Source organism: Dermacentor andersoni, unplaced genomic scaffold (genome assembly GCF_023375885.2).
Source record: "Dermacentor andersoni unplaced genomic scaffold, qqDerAnde1_hic_scaffold ctg00000041.1, whole genome shotgun sequence".
NCBI classification, from domain to species: domain Eukaryota; kingdom Metazoa; phylum Arthropoda; class Arachnida; order Ixodida; family Ixodidae; genus Dermacentor; species Dermacentor andersoni.
The window spans coordinates 1,152,378-1,169,356 of record NW_027314754.1 but is presented as its reverse complement, the minus strand read 5'-3'; the positions used below and the strand labels follow the sequence as shown (position 1 = coordinate 1,169,356).

The 16,979-nt window shown below is 43.2% G+C and overlaps 2 protein-coding genes and 1 pseudogene across 2 annotated transcripts in view; all 3 read left to right on the top strand.

Moving 5' to 3' along the window:
• Nucleotides 1–16,979, top strand: part of LOC126531200 (membrane metallo-endopeptidase-like 1) — a 232,426-nt gene that overhangs the window by 173,659 nt on the left and 41,788 nt on the right. The window lies entirely within an intron of this gene.
• LOC126518395 (U2 spliceosomal RNA) lies at nucleotides 9,375–9,555 on the top strand (annotated as a pseudogene).
• LOC140214388 (neprilysin-1-like) overlaps nucleotides 10,613–16,979 on the top strand; it is a 32,607-nt gene continuing 26,240 nt past the window's right edge. The window contains exons 1-2 of the mRNA XM_072285754.1: nucleotides 10,613–10,702; nucleotides 16,436–16,504. Of these exons, the coding sequence (XP_072141855.1) occupies nucleotides 16,451–16,504 (54 nt within the window). The 5' untranslated portion in view covers nucleotides 10,613–10,702; nucleotides 16,436–16,450. The remainder of the gene's footprint in view (nucleotides 10,703–16,435; nucleotides 16,505–16,979) is intronic.

Genomic DNA, 16,979 nt, shown 5'->3' with positions numbered 1-16,979 from the left:
AAACGTACTTCATTATTCGTGTAACTGCGACTTCTGTAAGTTACAGACTTATAATTACCGATATACACCGCAGAATAACTTTCTACGGCACGTTTCTAAGGCAACACCGCATTCACTAGAGAAGCTTTTGTACCGCTTTGAGGCAGCGAACTCGTGACTGAGTGGTAGCGTCTCCGTCTCAAACTCTGGAGACCCTGGTTCGATTCCCACCCAGCCCATCTTGCACGTTGGTTTGTATTTATGAAGTACCTTGCGGGATTTATCGCTCACGGCCAGCGCGGCCGACACCGACGACTCCGGTGGCTGCTGCGTATGGCGCGGCAGTACGAATCCTTTCATGAAATTGACCTGTGATGCGGACAGAGCCTAGCTGTCTGGGTGCACCGAGCGCTTATAGCTTAGTGTGCGCTATAGCGCACTAAGCACACATATGCTTGCGCGTCACCCGCATCGTCGAATGGATACGTAACCGTAATGTTATAGTGCGCTCTTCGGTTCCTGCGTTGAACGTAGGAATCCCACGGCCTAACTGAGCGAATGAGCACAGTCAAGGATGAAAGAGCAAACGCGGAGCGCAGCTGAAGATGAAGGACGACGATGGCAACGAGAGCACGAAGAGGAAAGTGGAGGAGGAGGGTATGGCGAAAGAGGGAGGAGAAAAGCGTAGTGACGTGCATGACATGTTCTGCGACAATAATTGCTGCGAGATGGCGCTAGAGTAGCGCGACTCGTCTGTTCACCCATGACGCCATCAATAAGGCATGCCGTGAGCGCGCCCACCGATGTTTTGTATAGAAACAAGCGCTGCATTCGCGGATGTCTGTCTGCGGCGGTTGCTGTGAGTCGCGCGTGCACATCACCCACATTCTGGCTCTCCCGCTCTCGTAATTAGCAAGGCACTCGCGCCACCTTTCGCTTCGTTGTTTCCAACGTGCCGAACGAGACAGATTGTACACGCGAGCCGAAATATTGCGAAATGTGAGCAAGCATAGTGATCCGCTCAAACTTCGTATTAGGGAGAATAGTAATCGGCGGTGTTTTTTTGTTGTTGCACTTATTAGGTCATTAGATTGTTCCTGTCGACGTAATTCACTAGCATAGGTTAACGCGTAGACGAAATAGAATATGTAACCATGCTATCCTACCATCATTTCTATGTTAATGCGTTTTCCGTTCATCTTTTTCCCTCTGATATTTATTATGATATTGGTTCTATATCTCTGTTTCCGCTATTCCGATCCCGAAATAGTCGGTCGTCTAGTTGTCCAACCTTCTCTGAAAGTTCAAGGGCAGTCTTCGATTAGGGGACCTTTTTTTGTCCTTCATATCCGTAAAAACATGTAACCACTGAATAAATTGTTAAAAATGCCAAATTGACAAGGCAAGTAAGCATGCGAAAACAGCCTTGTCTTAAGCTGTATTTATTTATAGTTTTTCTTTTAGGACACATTTTTGTCTCAGTACGAAAGTTTCATAAGCTTATGAAGTGTACAAGGGCACGATAGTGTTCATGGAAACTTTTATTATTTCACATGGCTCTCAATATATTGCTTCAGTAATCTGTACTTACGTACTTCATTATTTTCTCATGCAGGTCTACACATTCTGACATGAAATGACCTTCTATTATTGGATCGCTAACGATGTAGTCGCTAACGATTTAGTGAGGATGTTGTTGGAATGTTATTTTATTGGGTTATTAGTGAACGGCGTGGTCCGTTTGAGAAATAACAAATATATCTTTTCTTTCTAGATTCCTATATCTGACTTAGTCAATAAAAAATTTACAAAGGTTAACATCACATTGCCTGATAATTATACGTTCGAAGTTTTCAACGAATACGAGGAATTAAGTACATTTTTAGCCACTGCAAATCCGTAAGCATCACTTTGCATATTGCATGGTCTTATGTGCGCGACTCTAGTAGACAGTTTATTTCGCGACATACGCTATACGTATCTGTAATAGGTGATGGGTTAGGGCGTCTGCACGCCAGTCAACTCTATGTGATATCGTGGTATAGATGCTAAGATATAATTGTTTTAGCATACTGTAAGAGCTAGCCTGTGCTAGGCGTAGAATTATTAGGAAATACCGTTAGGATTAGAAGTTGAGAGCGTTACACATCACCGACGCATGAAAATATACTGTGGTGTCAATCTACGTGCAACATTTGCCTTAGTTGGTGCCGTCTTTCATGGTCTGAAAAAAAGAAGTGATCTCAATATTACCGATAAAATATCTCTAATATTTCATTCTCCGCGTGAGATGTGACAGGACTAGGCCTAATTTTCCAATTAATTTTTGCGGCTACGATGAAGAGCAGCTATCACAGCTGAAGTCAGATAGAAGCAGGCGTTTGTGAGTCTTCCCAAAGCTACCCTATTGTTTATACAATGACGCTAGTCAGCGATACAAGACTGGCATATGCAACCAGCCTAAAAGCTTGCTTGTCACGCTAACTGATACATCATCTGCTCTCCGCATGTCGTCATAACTAAAGAAACCGATCCCATTATTGGTAACATACCACTTATCACGAAGAAAAATACAGTTTCGTTTTGTGAAATACGTAGCATTTGTAATAGCGTCTGGTGGGTCGATATTATACATTCCTCGTAAAATTGAAATGAAGCCACAAAGGAAACATTAGAAAGCTCACACGAATTAGAAAAATTCTATTTTTTCCGTTATTACAATTAAATTTTTAGTAAAATTTACGTAGCCGCTTTCGAAGATTCACTAAAAGTCGTGAGTGTTGGTGAGAATCAATAGTGTCCTTAGAAAATAAAAATGAAGAATAATGTTTCACGAAAGCCTTGTCCGGGAGATGTAAAAATAGGTGATTTAAAAATATGGTCAATGCAGAACCAGGTATCTCACAGTGCGTTAACTTACAAAAAAAATAATTATATGGCCTTTTCTGTCAAATGCTTTTGAATAGTAAAAACAATAGATCCTGCGATGTCACACTTATCCTTGAATGATCTAACTTTGTCAATGAAACTGCAATTGCAGTATCAGTGGACAGACCAGCCCTGAAGCTCAACTGACATGCCAAAATAATTAAATTTACTAAAATATTTAGATAGCGATACTTAGATATTCAAAGGTTTTATCGAGGAAAGGAAGCACGGATATATACCTATAATTATCGCTATTAAATTGATCATTTTTCTTAAAGAACGGGCACTACATTGGCCCCCTTAAATTTTTCGGGCAGGACAGCAATTTTATAGGAGCGGTTAAAAATGTGACTTAGAACAAGGGCAACAAAAGTTCTTTGAGCGAACGCTCTCTAAACTAGGTGCGGTAGCTTTTAATCCTGAAATAACTTAACATAAGTCGGAGGCACAAGTAGGAAAAAGAAAAAGTGATTGGTAAACGGAGGTACCTAGCTGGAAGAAAGGGTGACGGTGAAACTAGAAGTGAACCTTAAAAGCATTGGCTTTATCACTAGCCATGGTGAGGATATTGTTGCTCACACGAACAGACGTTACTTTGCTGCGTTACTTGATAGAATTGAAAAATTCGTTTAGGAGCTGTCAGTTTCTGTTTGTATCATTTTTACAGAGTTGAGGTTCATGTACGTAATAACTTTCTTGAGCATTCTTCAGGCGCAACGATAACGAGTTAGAGTACCTCTGATACCGCGATTTTTGTTTTCTTTGAATGGTTGACGTTTGGTCTATTTATGCAAGTTATATTTCTTGAGAAGGGATCGTATGAGTGAACTGTACAACCAAGGACGGCGTGAGGAAGAGTAGCGTCTGTTAGATGATTGCAATGTTTTTAAAGCTCCTTTGCTGAATAAATAACATCGTAGATCATATTCAACGCCACCTCTTGTTCATTAGCAGCATACATACGTGACCAATCTGCAGATTGAGTGAGCGGAAAGTATTCATCCGAATTAAGAATAGCCTTCTGAAGTAATGCGCTGCTCTGAATGATAGGCCCTTCAGAGTATAATAACACGGGGAAGTGACCGGTTATATCTCTCTTGATCACACTTGCGCCAGCGGCGTTATCGAAGTTCATGAGCAAATAATCAATTAATGACTGTGATCCATGATTAGTTTAGCGTGTTGTTACGGATAATAGCGATTGAAACCTATAGCTATAAGTACAAGTCATGTACTCAAGAGTAGTAAAGCTAGAGGAATCAAGTAAATTAATATTCATATCACCCATGAATAATACATTTTGGTGCTCAGCAATAGATTTGCCAAGTAAGCGAGTAAGAGCTTTACAAAAAATGGTGGGATCAGAAGAAGACGAACTGTTCGAGAGAACTGTTCGAGACAAAAATGATTGAACCACCATGAGAATCACTGATTACATGACAACATGCACTAGAATAACCAGGGAAACCATACAATCACCGTTACCACTGGTAGCCAAGTTCAAGTGCAACAAATACCAGAGAACTCGTGATTAGCGGAGCTCATTAAAGCAGCATTTGCGTCATAGTTCTTAGGAAGGCTACGAGCATTAAAATATATGAAGGGAAATACGCTAATCTGTGAAGAAAGATTATTAAAGTCACTCGGAAGAAAATGAGCGATTTCTTTATTTTTCCTATTCTATCGCTACACGCAAGCTTAAACGTTGAATACGTATGGAACGTCACATACGATTTGGTGGGCGTCATCATCCAGGGTTTTTTTTTTTTCTTGACAACGCAGTTGGCGGTCAACAGATCTGATTTTTAAAGGTAAGCGCCTTAGAAAAGAACAGCTATTGCCATGAGTCAGGGGATCGTTATCGAACGCAACCTTGTATTGTGCTCCAGAGAACGAGGTAAACAGTCTTGGCTGTGCCTTGAGAGCTTTCTTTAAAAACTCGGTGCGCTTGTCACGCGAACAGAAAAGAACAATAATGTTCGTGTTAATTGCATCACGTGTTGTGCTCTGTGCGAAATGTCTTTATTGCCAAGAAACTCAACAATCTTTCTGCAGCTTTCACCTTGCGTTAATGGAACTCTTATAGATTCTTCATACGGTAGTACCGTTCCATATGACCAATCTTCTCAGCTGTAAGGTTGAGAAGGTCAGCTGCAAGGCTGCTCTTTTCTGATTGCGTTGCTTCAGATTCTTTGCTCATGAAATTCGTGACTTTTTTCGTATCGTCAACCTCAGCTTTCAGCTTCTAGACACTCTCGTGATTGCATCCAGTCACTGCAACCTTCACAAATTCGAACGTGTTATTAATGGCAGCTGCTTTTCTTTTTTTGCAAAAGCCACCTTAAAATCTTCGAAGTCCTTTGAAACTGATGCAACGGTAGGAGCCTTAACAACAAGAGTGATCACAGTACAGTGGTCAGGACTGGTATAGCGCTGTCGACATGAAATCCAGAAGCATGTGACTTTTTTTTTTAATTTTCTAGGAACAATCTGTACAACTACGCAGGATTCCTTGCAATGCTCCCTTACATTCCATATGCAAATATGGGCACTGAAGAGGCCATTTCAAATGACCTGACTCAAAGTACGACGAGGGGCCGTAACTGGAGTGAATGCATAGCTTTGTTGGGCGAAAATATGCCGGATATTCTCGACTATTTATATGTTACAAGCGACACCTACCATATTGAGATTAAGAATGAGGTAAGTTGTATGCATTGTATAACGCTCAATCAGCTCCTCCATCAATCTGTAAACCATGGTTTTTGTTACCAAAATATAACGTCACGACGGAAGCGAACGCCCACAGAAAATCATCCAGTGCGATACGCTTTTTCGCAATTAACGGCGGGGAGAATGGAAGTAGTCTAATCCACTCATTCCCTTTGTCCGCTATTGCGCGGGCAGTGGGACGTTTTCACTCTGATATGTTGCTCGTGATCGATGGATGATGAGAAAGAAATATAATAGATCAATTAGAACCGGTATCTTATACTAGCCAAGACCCCTAAGTTTACTAGACGGTGCATTGGTTTGTAAGTGGCAATAAACGATGAAAGCTTCATATTTTTGCACATCTGCATACGGAGAGAGCCTGCATTGTTTGGGCACGTTGTTTCAAATGTTTATTGGAGTCGATTAAAAGTGTATTGGGATTAAGGGCTCAAGCCACTGGCGGTTGCATGTGGCACATCAATTTAGGCTGGCCTGCTGCTAGGGTGACATGGTAGTTTATGAAAAATCTCTCGAACAGAACACGCAGGCTTGACGGGCTTCAGAGGGAGCCATGCTTGAGCCTGTTCAGATGCCCTTCGATGCAAAGCTGCGGCAACTGCACGAGCGCTTCACGAATGGCAGCCACGCATTTGTCTTACCCGCAGTAGGTTGGTGTAAACATTGGTTCCTGCGCCTCGCGCCACTCCTCCTGCGATTGGAGGCACAAGTGCGCATGCGCCGATGTCGAAGCCGTGAGCGCGTCAGCGGTGAGGCGTCTTCGTTCCACTAGACAGCCCGTCAGCCGGAACGCCCAAGCGTGGCAATCGAGACCAACGAAAATGGAAAATGGCTGCGCCACCACCGTTGGTTTGCTAATGAGCTGAGGAGAAGCTTAGAGTATTTGACACTAGTTACGATCATAACTTGTTGAAGAGAAAACAAGGGGCAACTGAAGCGTCTTGACTGCTACTTCGCCGCCTCAACGCATTATGTCACACTGCACATCGGTTCACAAGTAACAAAGGAAGTGCCTTCTTTGACGACCATCGTTACATAAATTGCTACTATGAGCAAAAATACACCGCATGCAACTCATGAACTTGAATATACCATATAATATTTGCAGTAGTCCCGTATTCTACCATAAGGGGCCGTAGTGAGATACTTCATGCTCGCCGCACGTGTTGAGCGCAAAGGTAAAGCCGATTGTTTTTCCGTCCTACTGCTCCGAAGGAGCGCGTGTACGTGAGCGGAGCGGGCAGCAGAAAACATTCTGATAAATATGTCTAGTAGGTGCTCGTATGAAACTACCGTGTGTGATCACTAGGCTTCCACTTTCGGAGGCAGTATGCAGGTCTAATTGCATTGCAATCGCCGACAACCGTTGCACGTTAATAATTCTAGATTAATATGTAAGATTACAATATAGGTTTATGCGAATGCGAGCGCTATCCAGTGAAAGTAAGCATTTACGGCATTTTACAATGTTCGTGACCCACGTCATGGGTGAAACCTTCTTTGATGACAAAAGTGGTTCCCTTGCACTTAGGGCCACATGTCAGCAGACGCCATTGCCTTCAATGAAGCAAGAGTTCCCAAACAAAGGACTTCTTTTATTCTTGTGGGCGGGAAAGCCCATGAGCGCGCAAAATTTCTTGAGTAGAAAAAGATACATAGAGATTTCACTGCAAAAAGGAACTTCATTTTATTAGAATGTTTTGAGGGGCTAGTTGGTTCATTCTAACGACTGATTTCTAAATGCGCGAAATTTGGCAAATGGGACACTACACCAGAAGAGGTACATGCAAAGATCGGGCGCCCTCATTTTCCTCTATCTTATTCCCACTCTGGTTCGCAGAGTGAGACATACTAAACATTAAATGGTTGTTTCCTCTCGATCTGTTATTTGCAACTTCGAGCGATGGCTTTATCTGAGCCACATCCCGGAAAGTTGTGCCAATTAACTGACCTTCCTTGGTGCTGAAGCGTTCATTGTGCTTTATGGTAAGCACGTCGCCCTCTAGCATAATGACTCTGCTAGGGAAACCTGTGGGAGGCAGCGCGAAGAGATAGTCACTGTGGCCGATGTTTATTTAGGCCGGCCAGCCATGGTGTCGCGGGATCTCAGGAGCGGCCGATATCGCGGCCCTCATGCCCAGCGAGTTAGCGTGTTCTCTTCTGGCGCTACAGGCACGTGGGCCGTCTCCTTCTTCACTGACTCTGGAGGCGTTGGTCGTGCCCCTACAAACCTTACCACAATGCCCCCACGGCAACCTGCTGTTCCCTCATGGCCTGTAGCCCTTTTAAAACGGCCGTTTGATCAAGTTCAAGTAAACCCCCCATGTACTCCTTAACAACATCGTAAACAACTTGTATGCTTACGCTATCAGTGACACAATAAGCAGACCGATGCTGAACGTGGCCATGCGCAGGACCGGACCGATTCTCAACGCATTATGAGAGCAATATTAGGAACTGAAGCACATTGGCGGACGTAACAAGTCGTAGAATGAAAGCTTTTCCTAATAAAAACATATAACTGAGGCATGACAGCACCGTCAAACGCGAGTTATAAATAACTTGACTGTGCAATAATTTCAATAACATTATGGAGTTTTACGTGCCGGAACCATAAGCTGATTACGAGGCGCGCCACATTGAAGGACTCCCGAATAATTTTGACTACCTCAAGTTCTTTAACCTGCGGCCTGTACAAGGACGGCGATAAGATTGTGGTCATGATGATATGGATCCCCGGCAGCCTTTAGACGAAGTTACGCTTAAGTAACCAAGCCTACGGGATGATACCACGACCTTCGACTATTTCCTCCTGTTTTAAGGCACAACGTTATTATCTTTTCAGCATCTTCGCACATATAGTATGACGTCTGAAGTGCCGTATTCCTTTTTAATTATGAAGTTTTATGTGCCAGAACCATGATCTGAATATGAGGCACGCCGTAGTAAGGGACTCTGGAAATTCGCACCACCTGTGGTTGTTTAACGTGCACCTAACTCTAAGTACACTGGTGTTTTCACATTTCGCCCCCATCGACACTCAGCCGCTGTTGCCGAGATTCGATCCCGCGACCGCCCTATTCTTCAAAAATTCTACTTTGGTCTATCCGACTACCTCGAAAAATTCAGTGCCATTGCACTTTGTGGAGGTGGATGTCTAGCGAAGCTGTGTATGGCGAATGGCGAATTATCCATTGCCGTGCGTCGAACGCCGTGCGCACATGAATGGAAGGCGAGGCGCCACTAGCCGCTCCTCCTCTATGTTGAACCTCGGAAGCTGATGAGGCACTGGGGGGTATACAACCAATGTATTGTAGCTAAGCGCGTCCCGACATCTTTTACTAATGAATCCCGGCGCGTAGAACGGACATGCACCTCACCACACCCGGAGGGCATATACTGCTTCAGCTTAGCCAAGGCGATCGTGCGTTGGTGAATGTCTCGCAGTGCAGTAATGGTTTTGAGGTCAGCTGAAAACCACAACCGGTCCCACGCCTCACAGGCCACAAAAATTTGTTCCCCACAAACTCCCTATGAAACCTGGCCGTTGCTCCGGTGAAACGTTACAAGTTTGCGGGATCGGGGCCACTTCGACGGTTCGCATTTCTTTGCACCTCGCGATCCTGGCGGGCAGTGCGCTTAAGGGACCGCCACCACGGGAGATCGGAAAGAAAGAAAACGAGGTAGGTAAACTTTTGGAACGCCGACATACAGAGGGCGGTGCGGACGAAGACATGGCCGACGCAAGTCAACGTGTAGAATCCGCTCTTAACACCATAATACCTCTTACGGGTTATATTTGGACCTGAGATATCAAACTTATATTTTGCATGTTGGCAGAGTGCTTGAAGCCCGCCGCACCTCAGCCATAGGTCAGGCCGCTATTGCACTATCTTCGTGATCGGCCCACGTATGGGGAGGAATTGCCGATCTACACGGCTCTCCCCCACGGATGCATTTTCAACAGAACCTAGCCACATACACCTTCGCTGTAAAAACATTCGGCATTGGTGGTGGCATACTTCAGACGTGTCGAATGAATTCACAGAAGTTCCTGTTGCTCCGTATTCTCCAGCAGCTGTTAGATTCTATCTCCACCACTTAATCACCCATGTGCCGTATATCTGAGGCCTTGATTACGCTATCAAATGGCCATAGTATAGTCCGATAAGTTCAGTATCTCGCACTAACTGTCGCGTTAGCCAAGTGTTTAAGGCGTCCCGCTGTTGATTTCAAGGTGTCGGTTTTTATTTCGACCGCGTCTACCTTATTTTGATTGGAGAGAAATGGAAAACAATACACCCGTATAATTCATTGGGCGCATGCTAAGGAACCTCAAGTGCTCAAGACTAATTCGGAACCTTCCACTGCAGCGTGCCTCATAATGACACCGTGGCTTTGGCACGCAAGAATTCTAATGGTAATTTTGCTGTTTTGAAACGTTACCTATGTGTGAAAATAACATATACCTGGTGCTTCTCACCTTTCTTTTCGACCATCACAATATTCATACATTTCATGGCTAACGTATGGAAACAAAAAGCTACCCTACATCAAGACATGCGATTTCCAAAGCATACAGAATCGCTGCAAAGTGATTAGAACTGTAGCAGTTCTGCGCGACGTAGTCAAATAGAATACGAAGGAACACAGTAATAGGCATCTAGGTGCTTCCCGCTCATGCATTAAATACTTTGTTCCATTCGATGCTCGCAAGCTATGAATAGGTAGCCGTGAATCAAAACGCCTAAATTAAAGTACTGTTGAAAACTGCACCGCGTAGAAGAAAAACAAAGAAAACGCGCTTGAAATCAGCTTCATTGGACGGCCTATTTGTATTCATTCTGCAAATTATAATTACATGCACTGGCAGACCTTGAAGTACGGTGCATCACGAACATGAAATAAAGAAACACTATTAGATAGTTATGTTTAAATTAATTACAAATGCTCTTCGATTCAGGTAGAAGGAATTGCCGACAGGCTGAAACAAGCATTCAATGAAACGCTTCAAAACAACACCTGGATCGACAATACGACGCGAGAAGCTTTACAGAAAAAGGTAAGAGCACCGCCTCACAACTGCTACGCAAAAAGTATTATACAACATTTTTCATTTCATCCAAGTTCTGTTCTGTTGACATTATTTGAAACCGTCGAATGCGCTGGGCATTGTATACGTTTGTAACTGAAACAGTGCGTGCAACAAAGTGTGACTGACCAAGCATGATGCAGGCATGTCTGAAACAAAGACAGTCTTCTATGAAGTAGTACTTTGTGTTCATGTTCCTAACTAAAATCAATGAAAAAAGAAATGGGATCACGCTTGGCGCAAAACGGGAGTGACACCTTATTTACCAAAATTTCTATAAGTATCAGCAGCCGTGAAAATGGAAATCGCTGTTTTCGGAAATACTCGGGCTTCTGCAAGATAAGGCTAGAAATACATCGTAAAAGTTACGACAGAGAGCAGGAAAAATGCTTCTTTCTTTCGGGATTCTCTTCTCCTGCTCGCTTTACGTGTGCTGCACATTTTCGTATATATTCTCTGGCTAACAGCCCCCATGCAGTTAAAATTTTTATAGAACCGAAGAAGTTCAGTATGTTGCAGTGCGACTAAATCTCTCTATATTAGCGCTTTCCTTTTTTACTGAAAAGCACAAATGACAATGCAAATTTGATGTGTGACTTTGAGAAAGCTGGAGGAAATAGTAGCAACACTACAATAATTTACACTGCAGTAATCAAAAAATGGCTAGAAAAATAAATATATTACGTAACAGTGGGATAAGATTCATCTCTTGTGAAATTGCCAGACTGCAAGATCAATTTTCTGACCCCCTAAAGTTCTGGTTTGGGACCGCAACAAAATTTTAGAAAAGATAGAAAAGAAGCCAAACCAGTGTAATTCAGGGCAATAAAGTCTATACGTTACAAATATGCAGATGATATACCGCTAAATAAGAATTTTTTGCATTCAATGTGCGTAACAACGAAACGACTATGACGATGTTTATTGAACTGGTCGAGTGTCAGCCAGAAACACAACGGCAGCAACGAACGGTCAGCTGGATGGACGAACTGGCCGCGCCACAGGCGATGGTGAAGGGCCTTTCTAGAGTGCGGTTCTTCTTCCTTAGGCAAGGATACATTTTTTTCCCTATTGCACTTAGTTCGTTCACAAAATTTAGAGTTTGATCCCTATCCTCGTCGTTATGTAGCTGAGCGATGACATCTTTTTCATAAACATGGTTTTGCGAAAGATATGGGGCTAAATATTTTACATACGAAGGCTCGCTGGAACGGGAACTGACGCGGGAAAGCAGCGCCTATTACGCAGTTCCTCCCACCCTCCAGTTTCCTTCACTTCGCCACAGTGGTGACACCTCCCGGTTCAATGCCTCGTAGACAGCCTGATTCAGGCATTATTTTTATGTTCCTATGGGTGGGCAGCGCAACTCGGAAGAAGGACGAGAGGAAGTACACAATACGAGCGCATACTAACAACTGGTTTATTTTTTCAAACAACGGACTGTAATATGCAGAGAATGTAAACACGTGTAAAGTCACGTTTACAAGGGTCTTATCCTATCATGCCATTCAAAAAATCAGTTTCTTTATCCTGCAGAGTGATACAAGTCTGACTGACGCATGCGCCTGAGTTCATCATGCATGAAGTATAGGCCTCTACGATCTCGCGGTTGATTTGATTCCTATTTTTATACAGTATTTCCGTTGGTGGAAACATGGATTTGCATGAGCAAACTCTACAATGCGAGGCCAGATTAGAACCTGTTTCATTCCTGATCACACCTTGGTGCTTCTCAAGGCGGATGTTAGGGCACTGTCCCGTCTGCACAAAGTACTTTTTGCCGCACAAAAGTGGAATGACGTAGACCATTCCCACCGAGCATGCCACAAGCTGCCGCGAGTGTCTCACGCCGCAGGTAGCTTCGGACGCCTGTTTAGGTATATCGACAAGATTGCAAATCTTCTTTAAGGAGTTCTTTGCTGAAAAGACTACTTGAACACCATATTTCATGGCTGTCTTTTTTAACCCATGCCCCATCGGAAGTACATAAGGGATGACTGCGTACTTTTTAACTTTTTCGATCTGTGTTTGGGGTGCTTCCCTTATTTTTAAATTTCTTCACTAATCCTTCACATATTGACACGATAATAGGTTTACGAAAACCGGCCTTCTCTAGACAATTAAGTTGTTGCGAAAAGCTCAGATTGGCGAGGAGGTGGCATGACTTTCTAAGTGCGGAACCTAAGAACGTCATAGCAATTCCTTTTCTCACTAGTTTTGAATGTGCCAAGGCGCTGTTTAGAATTGGTCTGCTTGTCCTCGCGTTATATTGCCAACAAATATGTTGCGCTGTTAATCTCAACTGGAAATCCAAAAATTGAATTTAGTTATTACTAGGCAGTTCATGAGTAAATATGAGACCCGTTCCTTCTTTATCCAAGGCTGCGAGAATAACTCCAATATCTTTGGAACTGTTTTGAGAGCGGATAACTACCAGGTAGTCGTCAACACACCTGAAGCACTTGATCAATGTTCCTGCCAAGACGCTCCCGAGTGCGCGGTCAACTGTGCCGAGAAAGATCTTGCTAAGAATTGGCGCGACCTGTGAGCCAATGCAGACCCCCTGCTTCTGAATCATAATTTCTTTAACCCAGATAACGAACGTGGAATTTAAATAAAACACCAAGAGTTCGAGAAAAGACTGAACCGGGACGCCAATATCATTCCTAAACTTTAACTCATCGTTTTCTATAATGCAATCCTTGATTGTCTTGATCAGCTGATTTCTAGGAAGGGAATAATATAAATCTGTGACGTCGATGCTGAACGCTGTGCATGCTCGATACGCCCCTTCTTGTAAAAACCTAATGACATCTTCCGTGTTTCTTAATTTGAATGGGTCTTTTACCTAGAGCCCTGTTAAGTTCTTCTGAAGGTAACCAGAAACTACTTGTTGCCATGTGTTTCTCTCAGACACAATTGCGCGTAAAGGTTTGTCGGGTTTATGCGTTTTTATCGTAAAGAAAACCTCAAGGTTCAATCCCTGACTTTTGTTCACTGGACCAGATAGACGCTCAAGGTTCAATGCCAGCAACAATTTCTTTGCTTGATCTTTGACTTTCTTAGGTTGAACATATACCTTATGAAGTTTTTTGTTAAAGTGGCTGAGGCTTTTTCAGAAAACTGCTCTTCCGTTAGGAGGACGAATTTCCCTTGTTTATCAGCGGTCGGTACTTTCACTCCGTTTTCTCTTAAACATTGCGCAAGGGGCTGAATCTATCGCACTCTGCCGTTCTGGTTTCTTTGATGTCTGACTAGCACGTCAACGCAATCAGAAATGCACCTGAATTTTTCATCTCATTCTACATGCTTAGACACTGATCAAACGGCGACTATCTAATTGACAGAGTCTAGGCACGGATCTAGGCTGAACTTTCGGCCTAATTCAAGTATGTTCATGTGCTTACGGCGATATCGGTTAGGTTCAGCCCTTTGGTCGTGGGCTTCGGTTTCTTCTCCCTGGTGGGTAGGGTGCGCCAGACGTTTTTGCAAAGGAATTCCAGCAAAGACTGGCTTGACCTAGACCACTCGTAGTATCGACGACACTGTCGTTGTCTTCCTTTCATGAAACCTCACACGTACTTCAGGCAGTCTCTAAGCAACCTGGCCTGGCTCATCCATTCGGACCGCAAGATCTTGCAAATCGTTCTGGTGTGGCCTACCGTGGGGCGGAAATTTCCGCATAGAGCCCTAACTTCTTCTGGACACGTACCATGGTGAGGACGCCAAGACGCCACCATTGCACGGCACTCACACCTGGCTATTGTCGCTGCCAAGTAGGCCAGATCATGAAGCAGTTACAAATAGAAAAAGTGGCCCTTGAAGAAGAAATAAACTGAATTACACGGCAAGCTGGGCGAGTTGGTGATTTAACATGTTCCTCTATATGGCTAAAAAATAAACCAGTCGTTAGTCTGCGCTCGTATTGTGCACTTCCTCTCGCCTTTCGTCCGAGTTGCGCTGCCCACCCATAGGAACATGTTCAATCACCAACTCGCCCAGCTTGCCGTGTTAATACATTACTTTTATTGCTATTAGAGTTGCACCGACTGCCATGGAGGCCAGAATAAATTTCTCGTATTATCGTTCGACTCTCAAGACAGGAGATAAGAGAACAATGGCTAGCAGGGAGGCTGTCCCTGAGGCTCGCGAAAAACCGCGTTTACATTTCAGTAAACGTGAAAAGGCGGTCTCCTTATCTGCTCTTAATGTGCAAAGAGTGAACTAAGCGATCACGCTATGTATTGCCATTTCTTTGTCGTGTCAGCTACGGCCCGTTTGTAGATGCAAACCTACAATGAATGAAATTACAGGGTGGACACGTTGCACGCCTTTCTCGTTAAAAATAATATGTTTCTCTACCGCAAGTACACGCTGAACCCCATTTTCAGCTTAGCTTTAATTATACGCAAGGGTTTCTCACGTTTTACAAAAGCAGCGGACTCCGCCTCCCTGGTCTCCACGTCGGTGGCTATAGCTGCCGACGCCGTCAATCGCGTGGCGTCTAAGCTAGGCTTTATCAGGAACTTACCTTTTTCGGAACAGTTATTTAACTTATCTGACAGTCAGTGTCGAAGCCATAGCAGTATCTTACTGGTTTCGTTGAAGTGAAATAGAAAAATAATAAAAAAATGCAACGGGATAGCCGCAGCGGGCCGAGCAGGAGAGGGCTGGCGAAGCAATAGAACATTGCACGTCCCACGGATGGCTCTGCTTAGCCGTGTCACGGTATGTCCCCGCGCCCCATTGGGTGTCCCACATAATTTCAGCCAAACATTAGAAATATGCAAATGACAAGTAGCTGGACAGAACCAAGGTAATGTTGTTGGCTGTCGCTTGTAGACACTCAGATTATTTTTGTATTTCTCTTGTATACATAATTGATCTTAATTAATGAGCTTTTCAAGTTATATGATCAGATGAAAATACCAATCAGAAAATTTTAGAGCAATATCAGAAACTCCCGCTACAGCTTGTTACTCAATACGTTCTACATAAAAGTGTTTTGCCAGACAAGAAAGAACCCCGCGCATACACGCAGAGTGCCTCGAGCGTCCAGTCGCGCGGCAGTTTTATTCCTTCAACACTTACGGCATGATATATCATTCTGACTGAACTGATTAAATCCGGAATATTTCACTATGACTTCCAGTGCTGATGTTTACGAAGTGACTGTCTAGGTTGAGTTCTGAGGTAAAGTGCAGTTTCCTACAGTTTATCACTTTTTTCACGTTGAAGGTAAGTTGTTAATCCCATATTAGGTTGACGTTCAGTTGAAAAATATTAGTCACTGTATTCACAAAACGCACGTTTCTTTACCAGGGGCTTGTTTTTGCTGTCGTCGTGGTTTGTGTGATTCATTTATGTGTGCGAAACTGAAAAATCAGTTTTAAATAAGAATGGGCAGTAACCATATTGTATGGTGTTAAGCAATCATCTTTAATGTTACCAATTTGAAAACCAGGACCGCCGTCGTGTTAACATGTCTGAAGTTGCATGGTAGTGGTGTGTTGTATAAAAACTCAGTATAAATCTCAACGCATCAATATATTTTAGCTAGTAATACCAATGGTAGTGAGATGCCACAGATGCTTTCTCCCTCAAAGCTCAATGACTACGGAACTAATGCTAGTATAGAGAATTAGTGTGTAAATTTATTCTATCCGTCCATCAAAAAAAGAAAAACGTTTCGTTTTGTTTCAGTTGACAGGAGTGACAATGAGAATAGGATACGAGGACACGCTACTAAACCGGTCAGCACTCTACCAATACGTAAGTGCAAAGCAAAACTGAGCAGATTGCTGGAACACCTAAATAGCAATTTTCGTTTACCTCAGTACGTGTCAACAGAACTGATCTAAATTTTTAACTTCAATACAAGTATCATCGCTCATATTGTGGGTCCTTAAGGGAACTTGTTACAGTAGCCATGAAGAAACTCAGCTAATGCTGTATTTTCTAATATTCGCATACACTGTTATTTTCATAGATGAATGCAGGAATATATTCCCATACAGCAAGCTTTTACTATCCTAAATTGTACAAATACCATTGTCTTAAGTTTATTAGTTACACATATAAATCTCATCGACTAAAAAAAAACACAGCCCTTAATAACCAGAGTGAAAAACAAACTTGTTTGTAGGTGCAGGCCAAGGATGTTTAAAAACAATTGATGCCTGCCATACTGCTTAATCTAAAACAAATGTACGTATGTTTGAACTGACAAGTGGGAAATGAGTGAATT